The sequence below is a fragment of the Lepeophtheirus salmonis genome, chromosome 3, assembly GCF_016086655.4.
Source record: "Lepeophtheirus salmonis chromosome 3, UVic_Lsal_1.4, whole genome shotgun sequence".
NCBI classification, from domain to species: Eukaryota; Metazoa; Arthropoda; class Copepoda; order Siphonostomatoida; family Caligidae; genus Lepeophtheirus; species Lepeophtheirus salmonis.
Window position 1 is genome coordinate 235,921 of NC_052133.2, and position 17,561 is coordinate 253,481.

Below are 17,561 nucleotides of genomic sequence, written 5' to 3' on the forward strand. Positions count from 1 at the left end.
CAGATTCATTTATTAGAAATAGTCATCCTTGCTTGCAAAAGTGTTGATCTTATAAAGAGATTGAAGTGAGTAATCATTGAATGATATGTCATGACAGCACATTTCTTGAGAAATGGTGCATCTAGTTATTCGCATAATTGAATATTATATCATATATGCTATGTATAATCACTTAATTACAATGTATAGTGGAAAAAAGTGAGTTCATTTCTCATTGAGTCTGGTTATCATAAACCAAAGATAGGTGCAGTAATTCGGGAGTGCACAATTAATGATAAATAATAAAAAAAAAGGAGGGGAAGGAACACTTCAATTTTATTATTATGTAATCATTATAACTCATTACTATGTATTTAAAATAAAAATAAGTACACACTTATCAAACTGAATATGTATAACACTAATTTAATGACGGTTTGAAATAGATCTAATCATTAAATTCTGATAAGATAAGCAAGGGCTTTACCATATCATATCCCTCCCCTTAGGTACATGACTACATTAGGAAACATTTTCTATAGGAAATAATAGGGGTAAAATCATGAATAACAATATTCAAATTACGCATGTAGCCTACATAATCCTCGCAAATTTATTTCAACTTTTTTCCTGTTAATAGCAACTCCAATAAATAAAATTTCAATGCATACACAATGTAAAATAAAGTTAGCAAATACAAAACACATTATTAGATCCCTCTATACATTTTATATATCAGTATAAAGTATATAATAGTTCTAGATGCTAAATAAATTGAATGAATTGCTCGGAATTAAGGAACAGGAAACGATTTGAGAAATCCCTTTGAATTTACATTTTAATATATTATATTATGAACGTTCCTCCTATATATGTATATGGGCTAATTAATGATATTGATACAGAGGAATGTAACATACATAATTACAATGAATGATTAATTATGAATACTAATAAGTGATATATTGTTGTTCCCAATTAAATTGAATATTAAAATATTATTTAGTAGCATTCTGCATTGCATATCATCATGAAAGGGAGTTATAGAGGAAAAAACGAATAAAAAAAACACTAGATGTCAGTAGTGTATAAACTTACAATTTTATACGGCGGGTTGGGAAGCTGGAGAGAAAAATTCTGGAGGAGCGGTTTCTGCCTACTGCTATTACTATAGAGTGTAACATTACCCTAAATAATGTCAATGAAGGACTCTGGAAGTGCTGCTCAAGTACATAAGCTCATAGAACACATCCTTGGCAACAATAAAGACCCTGATATAATCTCTGCACATTTCCGAACGACTCTTCGTGTTCTAAATGCTTCCCATCCCGGTGAGAGCGGTAGTGAGTTTGGAAAATCGGAATTGGAGGTCGTTGACACCATCAAAAGACTTTTGAGTGGAAACGATGAGAAATTGGCTAAATTTTCATCCGCGTACATCAAACTGCGTCGAAGTCGCGTTCTTAAGAACTACAAGTCCATCCTCGCTCTTTTCATTCTACTTCGGAGTGATGAACCATATCAAAACAATAATAATAATCATAATAGCCATCAACCATTCCCCATTCTCCCGCGCAAGGAGGTCAAACCTCGCAAAACAACGTTAAGAATCAGCCAACCACCCCCTCCGCTTCCTCCAAAGCCAGAGATTCTTTCTCTGAAGCCATCAAGCAATCCCTTAAAGGATCTCATCCGAGAGCTTATCTTTGTATTTCAAGGTGAATTGACAATCTGCTCAATGATGGGACATAAAAAGTTACACAATTCTCTTTATATTAGCATCATCTGTGGAACCTATTTAATTTCCTATATACAGATGCTTTTTTAAAGAAATTGTATCATATATAGATGTCAAAGAACCCTATGTTGAAACCCTATTACTTCATCATTATTTATTTATTTTACATACTCACTAATAATTGCCTATTTCATAATTCATTTTCTATGTATTTTTCTTTCTTCTAGGAATTGAGGGAAAAATCATAGTACGAGATCCAGATGAGGACTGCTATGTCATCACACCTGAGCTCCGATCAAAATATCCTGAGCCCACTCATCATCGTGTCAAGAGACTTGGAGAACTGGGATGGCTATTTAACAAAATTCACAAGTTTTGCGAGTCACAAGACTCACTTAATGTGAATGGGCTTATAGGTCAGAGTTACGTAGCGGCTCTTAAAGAGGAATTAACAGAGTATTATCGTCTTCTGAGTGTGTTAGAGGCCCAAGGGGAAGGTTTGACATTGAGTCAATTGACTGTATGGACATATGAACCCATGGAAAGAATGAAGTTTTTAGCTCAAATGGTTGATACTTGTCGAGATGCCAAGGGAGGTGCTTTGATATCATCTATCTATGGTTTTGTTCATCATGGAAATCCTTCACTCTCCGCTGCTGCTAAGAACATATTAATATCCGTTTGTAGGCCCATTTATGTGATGCTTCTAAAGTGGGTTGCAGATGGCATACTTGAGGATCCGTTTAATGAGTTCTTTATTGCGGCGAATCCAAAGGTGACAGCAGAGCGCCTTTGGGAGGAAAAATATTCCATACGTTTATCCGTCATACCTAAATTTATGTCTTTGAACTGGGTCAAAAAAATATTGGCTACTGGAAAAAGCCTCAACTATTTAAGAGAGGTATGTCAAGATTCTAGCCCCATATCTGGACGAAATGTGATCAAGAAAAACCTTGATCAAACCACACCGGAAAATCTCTTCCAGGATCCTCATGACAACTTGCTACACTCTGCCATTCAAAGAGCTTACACAGATACCTCCAACGCAGTTTTAAGTGTCTTATTTACTCGTTATAAGTTCTTAGACCATGTAACTGCCATGAGGAAATATCTTCTTTTGGGCCAAGGAGATGTCATACGGTATTTATTGGAACTATTGGAGTCAGAGCTAGATAAACCCGCTTCCTCTCTTTATCCTCATAACCTTTCTGGAATTCTTGAATCTGCTGTTAGAGCTACAAATGCACAATTCGAAGATCCAGACATACTAGATCGGCTGGATGTTAGATTACTGGAAATCCAACCAGGAGATACGGGTTGGGATGTTTTTAGCTTAGATTATAAAGTATCCGGTCCTATTGGAACTGTTTTTCGACCAAATACCATGACATCATATCTCATGTTGTTTAATGCCCTTTGGAGAGCTAAGCGAATGGAGTGGCTACTCTCCTATGTCTGGAAGAGACAAATCTCTCTACACAAAATAGCCAATCATGGCATTCCAGAACTTGTACCTATATTATATAGAGCAGATCTCTTGACTTCAGAAATGATTCACTTCATTCACCAAATGGCCTACTATATCACTTTCGAGGCCATGGAATGTTCCTGGGATCAGTTAATTACGCATTTACGCCAAGCTGAAAGTTTGGACGAAACCATTGATGCGCATGAACAATTTTTAACAACGCTTCTCAAGAGAGCCTTGCTTGATGAGAATTCGAGAGAAGTTTTGACTCAATTGCGCGCGATTTACGATCGCATTATTGAGTTTCAGAATATACAAAATAAGTTATATGCTCTCGCCGTTGCTGAGAGTGAAGCACGTAGAGCCTTCGCTGAAAGAATGGAGAGTCAAATGCAAAAAGGACGATATGGCGTTACGGCTCAAGAAGAGGATGAATATAACATTGAAAGGAAAAACTTTGCGAAGAACATTCTGGGCGATATGAAGGCTCAATTAAAGATTGTGAGTCAAAGCTATCAGGACATGGTTCGAACATTCCTTCTTCAACTGACTTGCTCTCAGGATCAGAATCTTAGGTTCCTTAGTTTCAGAGTTGATTTCAATTCTCATTATAAACGAACTGACGCAAGACTAGGTACTCCGTTGACATTTCAACATAGAAGGACCAGTTTCGCTGATTTTCCAGCAGCTGATATATGAGCTAATTATAATTAGTTGATAATGATTCCTCGCATGGAATAGTTACTTATATTGTGATTATTATATAATAATTAATGATTCATTCCTTTAACCGTATTTATTGAGAAAAAAAAAGAGTAAAATTAATATATATATTTTTTTGGGAAAAATGTCTATGTATAGTTTAAAAAAATTAATCAAATAACCTTAAAATAACTTTTTTTTCTCTTAGGAAACATGTGCCTTATTACTTTTTTTTAACACTAAATTGTACAACATTTCATTTAATCTTGACATTAAAGAAGTATCAGATAATGCTCCTGGATTTTCATTTATGTATTTTTGTATATAGCCTTTCACGATATCTTCTTTTTCTGTATCAGTAAGAATACTCAAATCATCTTCATGAAAGGAAAAACTTTTAAAAAGTCCATTATTAAGAATTGGGCTGGATCTAGATGAGGATAAAACATCAGTAATTGCTTCCTGACTTGGTAAATTGTTTTGAACTTTATGTAGTAGAGCTCTTGAGGAAGATGAATATGAGGAAGGAAGAGCAGATGAATGAGAAGTGTCGTCAATGCAATTATTCTGAGGCAAACTACTCGATTCATGACTGGGGCGAGATCGTATTTGATCACGCAGAGCGTCAGCCTCTTGGCGAGCAGCGTCTAAAGATGAACGAAAGGATTGCCGCTCAGAGTCAAATCCAGCCACTAACTTTCTTAACTCATTCGTGTACCTATAAAGAAATAGTTAAAAGCTTGTATCCTATTCTGTTTGGTACGTGACACAGCGCATAGTCTTACTTTTCTTTTAATGATGAAACTTGGCTTCTTTGCTCTTGTCGTATGTCTGCAATAATTTTTTTATTTTCCTCTCTCATATTTTTCTCTAATTCTTCAATATAAGATCGTAACTGCTGTAGCTTCTCCGCTAAAATGGATTCCATTTGTTTTTGGTAAAATTCATGAACATGGGTTTCCGTTTTATTCATTTCTCCTTTCAATTTGAACTAATATAAAAGATAAATTATGAATTGATAGGAAAATGGATATGTAAATCTTATATTCTTTACATTTTCCTCGGCTAAGCCTTTCAATTTTTTATCATATTCCGTTCTTTCGTTTTGTGACTGACTTTGCAAGTCTGAGATCTCCTTTTTAAAGAGGAAATATTTAGTTTTCATTTCATTCAGAAGATAATTTTTATCCTTGGTTAACTCAACAACTCTATTCCTCTCTTCAGTCAATTGCTGCGAGTTAAGAGTCCTTTCTGATACAAATTCTTCCAACATTTTATCTCTATGTGTCTCATCTTCCTCTATCTTTCCTTTAAAATCCGAGGCTAACGCAAGAGCCTTTTCTAACTCCATCTCATAGACGGATATTTTCTATAAACATAATATAACTATTTAACTCAAACTATACGTTAAAAAAACCTTACTTTTTCAAGTTCGTCATTCTCTGCTTTTAAAGTTGTCACCTCTCCTCGAGTAAGAAGTAGTTTTTTATTTAGGATATTCGATTCCTTTTCCCAGTTCATACCAAGTTCCTTACATTGCTCTTCAAGTCTTTGTATGAATGAGTCTTTTTCACGGAGGAGAATCTCGGATCTACTCAGTTTTAAAATGAGAGACTCATTGCTGACTTTCAATTCCTTCATCTCATTTTCCATTCTTCGCTCTTCTCTGAGAATAGAATTTGTTTGATATATATTCCTTTTTGGAGGAAAGGGTGTTATGGTTGTATTATTTGAAGAGGATGATGACGTTTGAAGGATTGTTGTGCTTCGGTCAGAAGTTCTCCCACTCCCATAGTCAGAGGATGTAGAATTATGCTTACGAGGAGACTTGCTCTTCAATTGATGAAACTCTTCTAGATTCTTCATTGCATTAAGCATTTTTTCAAATTTTTTGTCTTTTTCGATTAAACTACTGAATCGTCTAGAAGTGTTATTTGTACACTCCGTTTCATCTTCCTCGGCTGCTTCTTCAAAACTCAACTTCACAAAAGAACTGGGTTTATCCTGTGCACATTTGAAAAGGATTGTATAAATGAGGAGTTGATATTGATTGCAAAAATTCACTTACTTTTATGGAATCGAGTCTTGCTGGGGTACACCAAATATGAGAATCAATAATGTCGTGCTTCAAATCACTTGCAGCAGTAATATTAGATATACTCCAATTAAGAGTATCTGTATTTTGTTCATCACTGAGTATATCAGACTCCTTTAAGGGATCAGGAGGAGAATCCATCCTTTAAAAATAAATTATAAAACTCGTTATTCTTCATATATCACAAACATAATTATAACTATCGATTTGAATATTTATTTATTTATTGACACATCGTCAAATATCACATTTTTAAGTAATATTATAAAAAAACAACTTTTTGAGTTCTTTTTTATTTATTTTTCCCATATGATTTTTGTCAATAGAGTTGACGAGCATAAACTGTCTGGGAACAGAATATGGAGGAAGCTTCTTGTATCCAAAACCTCTTAGCTAAAGGAATGAAGTAAATATATACACTCATTAAGATCTTGAATATATATATTTTTTTTATGTCAAACACTCACTATATCCGAGTTGAGATAGTAGCCTTTATTAGGTACTATGATAGCAGCAACTATTTCACCAAAAATTTCATCTTCTAATCCGACAACAGCTATTTCAGATATATCAGGATATGATAAGTATTCCCGCTCAATTTCCAAGGCGCTTAGTTTAAAGCCACCAGATCTGAAAATCACTCAAAATAAATTCATTTTTATAGAATCATATTATGTGTATAATTTACTTAATGATATCTGCAGAAGTTCTACCGAGGATTTTGAACACACCTCGTGAGTTCATAGAAGCAGTGTCTCCTGTTAAAAACCAATCCCCATTTGGATCAAAAGATTCCTTGGTAGCTTTTTCATTGCCATAATAGAAAGAGAAAACGCTTGGTCCTCGGATTTGTAACTCTCCTGACTTGTCGGATAAATAAGAAAATTCCACATCATTACTATAGGCAAGAACGGATCCTTCCTCTGAAGAAGAACAATACATGTACTACAAATAGTATTAAGGAATAACAACAAATAAAGTCCTACCGGACATAATCCGTGCCTCGACATTAGGAAATGGTGTTCCAACAAAACCAGGGAGTCTCTTATCCTCTTCCAGGGAATTTCCCAAACCCATACCGATTTCTGTCATTCCATATCTCTCCAAAAGAATATGCCCACTTATGGTTTGCCATTTACGGAGAAGAGGCTATAATTAAATGAGTTGTTAGGTAAACATTATAGCCGTAATCCACCCCAGAAATAGTTACATACTTCCGGCAAAGAGGCAGAACCACAAACCATCAAACGGTAAGTAGATCTAAGCATATCGTGTATTTCCGTTTTATTTCGCTTATCTAACTCATATTCTTTAGTAAGCAAGGAATATATCGTTGGAACACCCATAAAAACGCTTATGTTCATGGATGAATTTGTCAAATATGACCACACTTTTTTAGCATCAAAACCCGGCAACATTTTGACTCTAGCTCCCATACTCAGTGGAACAAGAAGGCAATTTATGAGCCCATGTAGGTGATACAGGGGTAGAACGTGTAAAATATGATCCTGAACACAATAGTTTGTGTTAAATTTACATTATTTGAGAGGGAGAGAGAACTCACGTCTGAAGTCCAAGCCCAAAACTTGATCATACCACTGACTTGAGCTTCAATGTTTCTATGAGTAATCCAAACCCCTTTAGGAGATCCTGACGTGCCACTGGTATAGAGTATAAGTGCACCATCATTTGGATCGTTGGGAGGTGGGGGTTCTTCTTCATGAGAGGATGACTCAGACGAACAGTTCTTTAGGATTTCTTCAATAATGATCAGTTTTTTAGGTACTAATAGTTCCGCCTAATGAAGCATAAAGGATGTTTTAACATCTTGACAATAAGTAAGTGATTGAAAAGTAGAATGACTAATTAGATAAAGGTTAGTTCCTGCCTGTTAAATATAATGAAATGAAATGTGTTATGTCTTAAGATAAGACTAGTAATAAAGTAATGGGTCTATCTTTGAGCCCAATCCGCTGCTAATAGTCTGCTAAGAAGGAGTTGGGACAGGATATTTGCCTCATGTTTGAGCTCCTCGCAAGTGAGAATCACGTCCAACTTGGAGTGATGAATAAAGTATTGATGAGACTGGGTTGGATGAGAGGGACAGAGAGGAACTCCGACCTTTCCAGCACGCCAAATGGACCAAAGAGCCTTCACAAAGTTGGGCTCATTATTTAGGAAAATCCCAATGTTACTTGAATGTTCCAAGGATGCTTTGGGATCCTTACTGGAAATGGCTTTTGCCAAAATTGAAGAGTCCCGGTAGAGATCATTGAAGGAAAGGGATCCTTGTCCATCAGATATGGCGATCCGGTTCCCTCCTCGGAAGTAGTGGTAGAATCGACGAAGGTTTGAGAGTCTAGAGCCAATCATTCTGTATGTCAGTGATATCTGATGAATGGACACTCCAGCCTTCACTAATCAAAGTAATACTAATGTCAATGAATTGTAGCCTTTCCTATGCCGAGGGTTTTTAAAAAATCACAAGGAATCTACAATTGTGTAGACAGAGACCTCTGGTGAGACACTTTCAAACTCATTTCAAGTTATTGTTGTTTTTTAATAGTACTACTGATGTACAAATTAATAGGAGTAGTAGTTGTACTGATAATAATGACGTCACTAACATCTGTTGATGACATTTGTAGCCCGTCAACACAAAAGCAAGCTAGAATTATTCAAAATTCTCGAAATTGAGTATAGATTCCATTTGTACTCTTTAATTTTTAGACCCAAAATTGATTGGTAGAAAGGATCCATATCGAGTCTGGTATAAGTCTCATAAATCCAATAAAGGCTTGAAAGTATAACTACAATTCTTGAGGATCTTAACTCATCGCAGTGGTTTGAATACAAAGCCTATAATTCACTCAAATGTGTCTATGAAATAATATTGGATTGTATGCATTTTATATGAAGAAAAAAATACACTATTGATTTATAATTGATTTTTGTTTAAAAAGATAGATTTAAAAAAAAAAAAAAATACCAAGAGGACCCAGAGTCAGTTTTTCTAATTTTTTGAGCAGTTTTAAGAATAACAATGTTAAATATTTACTTGTTGAGATGGGAACAATACAACACTTTTCTGGGTGTTCCATCATGACCATCATGTAATATGGCTTGTAGAACTTTCAATCTGATGTATTGTACCGACTGCTGGGTAAGAAAAACAGATTTTGACAGAACACCTAACCACTCACCTACTATGACGTCAATATTAAAAGTGTGGTGGTTGTCATGGTTATGGTATTAACCTTGGGTTTTTGGAATTGAAAAAAAAAATAATAATTTAAAAAAATTTCAAATTTTCCCAAAAATTTTAAAAAACCATCGTTATTCACAATTTTTTTGGATTTGCTACATAATTTGCTTGAATAGTCTTTTATTTTTAAGAAAATAAATCTAATTATCATAGTGTTTTCTATATTCTGAATAATTTTTATATACCTAAATATTAGCATCCCGTTACACTTTTTTACATTTTAGAGTGAATTATGAGGGTTTTGAACGATTTTATTTCCTGTATGTCCCGAGTGTTCCATTGAAATTTGAACACTTTGAATTTTAAACTTCAATAAAACATAATTTATTAATTAACAAAATAATTTCAACAACATTAATACTATAAATATATGTGTTTCTGAGCTCTCTTAATAATTAATGTGGCCACCTTTAGCGGCAATGATGGCTTCCAGGTGGCAGCGGAAGGACTGGCACCCGCTGTGGATGTAGTCATCTTTCATAGTGTACCAGTGCTGGCTTATAGCGGCATTGAGGGCCTCGGTGTTTGGATGACGGACACTGCAGGACTTTCCTTCGACATGCACCCAAAAGGTGTAGTCGAGGGGGTTACCATCAGGGCTGTAGAGGGCTAAAAGTGACAAAAGAGAGTTGAAAAGAAGTCAATACACTCATTCAAAAGAGTCTTGCAACGGAGTAGATGGGTTTCTTTCATTGGGGGCTTCTCCATCCTCACAAGGCTCTTTCCCCCACTCTTTTGATAGCTCTCTGGACAGTCTAGTAGGAAACTCCGAGATCTCTTGTATTGACCCACATGGACTAGATGGGTTTGGCCTGGGCTGTTTTCTTTAACCATTCTTGTCCAGTTTGGTCTTTTTGAGAGAGCCCTTCTTTCTCTCCAACATTTTGGTCTTGTTGACGGTGTAGACAGTTGTCCTGGAAACGTCCAACTGCTTGGAGAGTGCAAATTGAATTTCGTTGATCATGTTGTACATAAGTTAGAAAACTTAGGCTTGTTTTCTTTTGTAACAAATGGTGTATGCTTTAATATATCAGAATATGAATTAATTTCAATTGAATTAGTAAGTGTTCAGATTTCAATGAGACACCCGGTTTAAATCATGGATCATATTAATCCATCCCCAGTAAAAATAACAGTTATGGAAATCCATTTGAAAAATCAATACTTTTTCAAGCCAGTAGGGTATATGCTGTTGCATTGACACATAAATCATAATCAAATACTCCTTGCTATTAACTGCAAATTATACAAATATACATAGGTAGGTATGTATATAATATATAATATTTTGCAAAATGAGTATTATTTGATTCACATGATATCATGGGAGTTTTAAATGATAATACTATGTACATTCATGATTATGACATACTTCCTGAATGTGTGTGCGTGAAACCGTTAACAGTTGCCCATTATTAAGACTTTTTACCATGTAAATTTCTCAGGTATACCGCAAATTGTATTGTAGATATTATTATACATATAGTACGTATTAACTAACAGCCCTTTCTAATAAGCTTTTTCATAAATATCTTTCTTCTTTAAATAATTTTCCTTATATCTCACGACGTTTACACTGTATATTGTAGTCAGTTGTCAATTTTCTCGTTTCATCCTTAGAGGTCATACATTCATGACATCCGGAAAAAGAACAAATTTTTGACCCCCCTTCCCCCGAAACACAGACAGAGGGAGGGCTCTGTGTGTTTTTCTCCAAAACTTGATGCCCCCTTCGATTGGATGTCCTTAATTTTTAGATCTCTCTGTATGTATTTGTAAATAAAATACATTGGTTATCTTGAAAAGTAGTGATCTGAGGCGTCCGCCAGAATATATTGGGGGGGGATACAACCCCCACCCCTGTGGACACCTTTGCTGATATACTTTCTATTCAAAAGGTTTTTTTGTCCCGTGAAACTGTGATCAGTTCTCAATGTATGCGTGAGTCTCACATCGATTACGTGAAACTTTAGACCCTTCTCCACGAATATGTTCTCCATATTTAAATTATTTCTAAAGGACAAACAGACGCGTCCGCAGCGGGTGAGGTAGAAGGCTGTAGTCTCCTACACCAAATGAAGGAATTTTTCCTATTTACTAGAACTTTTTTTTTTGGTGAAGATGAAAAATTTTATGTGAAGATAAGGATAATTTTTTTTTTTTGAAAGATTTATTTTCTTAATAAAAAGGCCATTCAGGCAAATTGTGTTGCAGAGTAAAAAAGTTTATATTTATAAAGAATAATTTTTTTTGAACTGTGGATTTTTGAAATTTTTTGTTGAAAAATTTAAAATTAAAAATTTTTTTTTTCAAAATATTTAATATAGGTGTGGATTTTTGAAATTTTTCTGAAAAAATGTATTATTTAAAATTTCATTTTTGAAATTTTCCCCAAATATTTAATATTTGAAATTTTTTGTTAATAGCTGTGGATTTTTGAACTTTTTATTTTTCAAAATATTTAATATTTGGATTTTTTTCTAAAAAAATTCCAAAAAACAAGCCCCTTTGCCCTCTCCCTCCCCGCCCCCAAAAAAAAAATCAATTATATAATCTTGCAGACACCCATGACATGCATTAAATAGAAATAGTTTCATCATCTTATTTTCCATTTATTGTATGAAATACGAGGCATTCGTATTGATTTATCAGCGTTTTTTATTCATTCCGTGTGAGTACTCTTGTTCCCCAGCTAAGAACAACAGAGCAGATGAATCATAAAAGATTATCCTATAATTGATTACTCCCAGCAAAAGAGGATTCTATTATCTTCTTCAACCTACTACAAAATGTCAATTAATCGATTCAAAAATCAATGTTGTACTGTGCAGATTAGACTGTTTCTAAAAAAATGAGTGAAAAAAATAATGACTTCAATTCAAACTGAATCAACTTCATTTTTTCAAATAATTTGATCAAGCTAGTATTTCCACATATTAGAGAGTAGCCCCCACTGCTGACGCCCCTGGAAGAAAAAGTTGACTCCGTTGCCCGTCGTAGTTGATGAAAAATACATTCTAATTGAATTAGTAATAAATTGGCAGTTTTGTTGTCGTTCAAGGAATTAATTAAGGAATTTTTTACTAATTTTTTTTCTTTGGTAACGATTAAATATTTTTACGCAAAAGTAGGGGTTTCGAAAGATTTATTTTCTTTAAAAAAAGGTCATTCGGCACATTATGGAGCAGGGGAAAAAAATTAATATTTGAAATTTCTTTGCATAGCCATGAATTAAAAAAAATAAGTTCCAAAAAATTTAATAATTGTCATTTAATTTTTTTCCTTATCCCGATGTAAATGCTTTTAAAACAAAACAATGAAAATATAATCTAGATATAGACATCTAGATATAGATAATTAATAGAGGAGAAACATTCATAGAGGCGTTAGTACTTCCTCATTTGGATGATAATCTCACTGTGAGAATTTTTATGGCAGATTAAATATGCTGGCAAGTTAAAAAGCTTTGTAAAATTGTTGAGTCCATTAAAAAGTACATTTCTCCATTATAATAATTGATAGATAACAGATAAAATACAGGTGTGCGCGTCTAAAACTGAACACTCCTTTAAATTTTACGCCATACACATATTCCTAATTTTATTGAGTTGAAACCGGTTTATACTTCGAGGCAAGGGTCTTGACTAGTTATAAACAAAACTCCAGCAAAATTTAAATAGCATCAGTGAAACAACAGCCGATGATTTGGAGAGACGTCGAGTCGCAATTTTGGAACTTTCCGCGCAGGGAAAAACTCCCTCTGAAATTGCCAATGTTCTGAACTGCAGCCGCACCACCGTTTACAGCGTGGTAGCCTAAGGGACTCCTGAGGCGACCACAAGATCTAAGTCAAGGCCTCGAAGGTTGGACGAAATGGTTGCAGCCGTGAAAAAGTCTGTCGAGGACTAGAGCGGCAAGATCACCGTCAGCGGCCTCTCCAGGGAGTTCAACGTCAGCAGAAGGACCATGGACCGGCTAGTTAAGAAAGATCTTGGCATTAACGTCTATAAGAGAATCCCTCGTCAACCCCTCAACCCGTAAAATTTAAAGGAGTGTTGAGTTTTAGACGCGTACACCTGTATAAGACTACTATTGAGTAACTCAATTCGCTTTATCTGTCCATTCAATTTGCAATGAAATTTCCTTCCATTTTTTTTAGAAGATTTTTTCCTACAAATATAATTTTTCAAATTTTTTCCAAAAAAATTGAATTATAATGAAATTTTGTTAAAAAATCAAAAATTTAAAGCTATTGATAAGCTTTAAATTTTTGATTTTTTAACAAAATTTCATTTTTGAAATTTTTTGTGAACAGCTGTGGATTTTTAAAATTTTTGACAAAAAATTTCATTTTTGTAATAGTTATGGATATAAAAAAAATGTATTTTTTGGATTTTTTTTCAAAAAATTTCCAAAAAACCCTTGGCTCTTCTTTTAAAAATAATTTCAATTTTGGGAGTGTATGTGACATTTTACAATTTTAAAATAATAGATGGAATCGGTTCTTTTTTTAACCTTAACATTCTACAAGTCCGACTCAATTCGACTCTGCAAAATTATGCAAATCCAAGAACCGTGACACGACAGGCCTCGTAACCCATAGTTACCTAAAGCAGTATCCCCCTCTTCGATATGAAAAAAGTATGATTACGGCACTGTTTCTGTAAGATTGCTTATATATCCTGTGCCTTATTGAACAAACTACTATGTAAATAGCACTTAAAGCCTATTAGTGAATTGAGTTAAAATGCAATGACTCAGGGGAGGCTTGCCATTGATTAGTCTTTGCAGAATTGTCATAAAGTTGGTGTAGCATTATAAATATATTGTACCTTAACTAAATAAATATTAATGACATTCCATTGTAATGAAAACTCTCTCGACTTCCTCCCAACAAACTCACGATGGAATATATTTGCTTGTTCCGATTTCTAATTACATATTATCAAAAGATAATAATTAGTATATTATATAAAAGTGCATTTGTTGTTCCATAACCTCCTTACAAAGATCAATGTTGCGATTGACTAATTCCAATTTCCAAATTCAAAATAAGGTCATACATATTTATATATACCGTATGTGTCATAATGGCTTTTGAGTGAATTTAAAAACCTCTTGCTCTACAACCATAGCTCCAAATTTTAGGAAATTTTGAACAAGATTTCGTGATATGTTTCTTAAAGTTACTTATTATATTTAAAACAATATAAAGTGCCCTATTTTTCTTTTATCAAGGATGTTGGAACTACGTTCAAAAATCCATATGAGGATTAGGGGTGGAGACAAATTTGTTGACATTGTCAAGAACTTTTGAGTTCACGTGAACACTATCACCAACATTAAAAAGAAATGTGATTCTACTGGAACCTTTAAAGGAGGCGTAGTCGAAGACCCTGCAAAGTCCGTACCAAGGTCAAGGTCAAAGAGATAGCTCTATTATTCAATCTAATCTTTCAACTAACATATTGAAGTTTGCAAGAGACAATAATAGTTGAGTAGACTAGGAGGGACTTGGTGAAGAAAAATCTGGTTTTTAAACAGAATTGGGAATTGTAAGATCCAAATGTTGACTACCTAACGATAACAGAAACAGTTTAAAAGATGCCAGTAGATTTCTTGCAGATACTAGCAACCAGGGCTGCGGAGACGGTACATAAAATGTCTGACTTCGACTCCAACACACATTACTATTTTTTAGTAATATATTTTATAGCCAATATAAGTACTATGGAGTCATTTGATTCTGTATACTTTAAATATTGATTTAATTTATAGGTAGTTATTAGTTTTATGTAGTAAATAATCGTGCTATGTATAAAGATATGTATTTATCACTCCCAATACATTATGACGCATACGATACATAGATAAAATATGAATAGGCCATGAGCATACTAAAAAAAATATTATCCGCCAGCTGCTGTAACATTCTGTAGCTTGAGAGCCTAATCATAATTTTTTTGCAGTGCCTCTATGTGAGTAAAATACCTATATTTTATATATCATTTTGGGAGCTTTAGTATTTTGCCACAAGGCAGCGCAACTCTCTCATGCCCCATTGCTTTACTGAAGTTATTGTGTCTTTTACTCAACTATCTACAGACTTTAACCCGCTCAGAACTTTTATTTCTGGACTATTCATAATATTCAATATTTCTTGGACTATCGTGGAGAAAAAATATCATCCGCACCTCTCATCCAAATTTAAAGTAGCTCCGACTAGTAATCAGAACAGTTTGATACGCCATGTACATGATTTTCATCGTCAAGAGCTGTGAATCTGTTCGCCAGATTTCGAGACTATTATTATTTGTGAAGAAAGACATACTGAATAAAAAATAAAGTTGAATATAGTATTTAAACATATCACAAATCGGCTTTGAGTTGTATTTTCTTGATTTCATAAGAATACCTTTTTCGTTATTTAGTCATGATACTGCAAATTTTGGGTTCCCAAGACCATAGACTGACCAAATTTGACTAAATAATTAACAAATAAAATGTTTTTGACTCACTAATGAAAATGAACTTTTGAAATAAATCCGAATGCAGCGGTTATACGATGGTTTATGACCTTTATCATAATTAATAAAATAATAACCTTTTCAAAACTAATCGAATACGTCTTTTCTTATTTGTAATTTGTCAAACAATTTGAATTTCACTTATATAAAAAAGGAATTCGCCACTACAAGTTTTGAGGCCCAACTCTGTATACTACATAATATGTCAATGGGTAACTAGGGAACAATGAACCCAATAATCAATATTATAATCATGGATAAAAGAGGAATAATAAAAAAACCATTATCTGAGTAATTTGTATCACCTATTATTGCCAGAAATTGCACACATCAATTATGAATATTACTATGGATGATTGAATCTCAAATGATGGGATCACGACTCTTCTATATAAGTATTGGACTAAGGAATGCATCTTATATTTTAAGACCTATACACCTACATTGAAGCAATAAAGTTTTTCCATACAAGGGAAACCAATTTTATTTCTTAACATAGTTAGTGTTTGCATGAATTTTCCCGTTGTGGGTAATGTGTATGTTGAAGCAATGGATTTTTGATTATTATCGGCATGGAATACTTAATGACGCGGGTTAAGTAACCATGCATTATAAGGGCTTCCGCAGGATTATAAATATATATATTAGGGTGTACCGTAATCACAAAAGTTTGGAATTTGGTATCGCCGGATGTTTTTATTTTGCATTTTATTCCTTTAAATAAGAAAATAGCCATCAAACGTCCAAAAAATGGTCTTGATTTGAAAGTTTGGAAATTTCGAAAAAAAAGAAAATTTTGGTGTTGTTTCGTTTAATTTATCGATTTGAATCTATTTATAGAATTTTTATTTTTTTAAATATTGTAGATAAAACATATATTGAACAAAAGTATTCAAACAATTTTTCTCTAACTTGCCTCAAAGGATGAGTATTTTAGTTCCAAGCATAAAATGAATAATCTCTTTTGGTACCGCGTATAACGCGCATTTATTAAGACGTTTCTCTTCATTTTACTACTCAGCTCTCGTTTTTTTATACCAAGTGTATAATATAATATTATTAAATATACTTTCGTTTTCATTTATGCTAAATAAGACACCTTATTTTACCAAATTATAATTTTGGACTACAAAAACTGTCAATTAAACTTTTAAAAATACGACCTTTTATTTATTATTCCTTAATTTTTATGGTTGATTTTTTTTAACGCATCTTTTGATTTTTATATTCTATGCGGATGCCCCTGATTATATAGGGCTGGGACTTCTAATTTTCGCTTAACATCAACATGAGGGAAAGAAGTAAAATTCAATAAAAGATTGATATATTTTTCATAATTAAAAAAACTGGTGAAATGCTTACGATAAGTCAAAGAGGTTTTATCTCACTATTATAGTCCTCAGGCACAATCTTAATTTCCACAATGCTTCTAAGACCTTTCATCTTAGCCTTTTCAAATTTACTGCAATCTTCCTTCATAGTGTTGATGAGGGATGTATTATTGGGATGGCCACGTCTATTGGTCCTTACCTCAAACAAGTTCCAGAAAAATTAGTCCATAAGTGTGACGAGACGAGGCAGAATATTTATTGGTGAATGCAATGTACATTTCATATATATAAAATGGCTTATAATAATAACAGAGTTGGGAGGGAAGAAATCTCGTAACTCTACGTGGTGGACCAGATTAATTGGAAAAATCTTTAAAGCCTTCTAATAAGTAAACTAGATGGGGTCGAACACTATATTTCTTATTATTTAAAAGCTACATGAATGATATTCAATTA

At 33.7% G+C, this 17,561-nt stretch overlaps 3 protein-coding genes and 1 long non-coding RNA gene across 5 annotated transcripts; 2 read left to right on the forward strand and 2 right to left on the reverse strand.

Annotated features, from left to right (window-relative positions):
• The first annotated feature begins 716 nt into the window (after window positions 1-716).
• Window positions 717-4,178, forward strand: LOC121114529 (gamma-tubulin complex component 3 homolog). The gene is made up of 2 exons (XM_040708522.2): window positions 717-1,697; window positions 1,945-4,178. Exons 1-2 carry the CDS (start codon window positions 1,175-1,177, stop codon window positions 3,882-3,884), a joined length of 2,463 nt encoding a protein of 820 aa, XP_040564456.1. The 5' UTR covers window positions 717-1,174; the 3' UTR covers window positions 3,885-4,178.
• LOC121114531 (uncharacterized) lies at window positions 3,967-6,123 on the reverse strand. The gene is made up of 5 exons (XM_040708524.2): window positions 5,956-6,123; window positions 5,310-5,891; window positions 4,942-5,256; window positions 4,673-4,878; window positions 3,967-4,605 (listed from the first exon to the last, which is right to left on the reverse strand). Exons 1-5 carry the CDS (start codon window positions 6,121-6,123, stop codon window positions 4,092-4,094), a joined length of 1,785 nt encoding a protein of 594 aa, XP_040564458.1. The 3' UTR covers window positions 3,967-4,091.
• A 1-nt stretch (window position 6,124) lies between these two features.
• On the reverse strand, window positions 6,125-9,127 carry LOC121114532 (malonate--CoA ligase ACSF3, mitochondrial-like). Its single transcript, XM_040708525.2, has 7 exons — window positions 7,999-9,127; window positions 7,547-7,780; window positions 7,197-7,490; window positions 6,969-7,131; window positions 6,671-6,905; window positions 6,450-6,612; window positions 6,125-6,375 (listed from the first exon to the last, which is right to left on the reverse strand). The coding sequence occupies exons 1-7, from the start codon at window positions 8,353-8,355 to the stop codon at window positions 6,235-6,237; spliced, it is 1,587 nt and encodes a 528-aa protein (XP_040564459.1). The 5' UTR covers window positions 8,356-9,127; the 3' UTR covers window positions 6,125-6,234.
• Window positions 9,128-12,870: 3,743 nt separating this feature from the next.
• Window positions 12,871-15,865, forward strand: LOC121114527 (uncharacterized). 2 transcript variants are annotated; one of them, XR_011779123.1, is made up of 2 exons: window positions 12,871-13,343; window positions 13,610-15,865. It is a non-coding gene; the product is annotated as an uncharacterized lncRNA (long non-coding RNA). The 2 variants fall into 2 exon arrangements; XR_005863281.2 differs by having other exon boundaries at window positions 13,740-15,865.
• The last annotated feature ends 1,696 nt before the right edge of the window (window positions 15,866-17,561 follow it).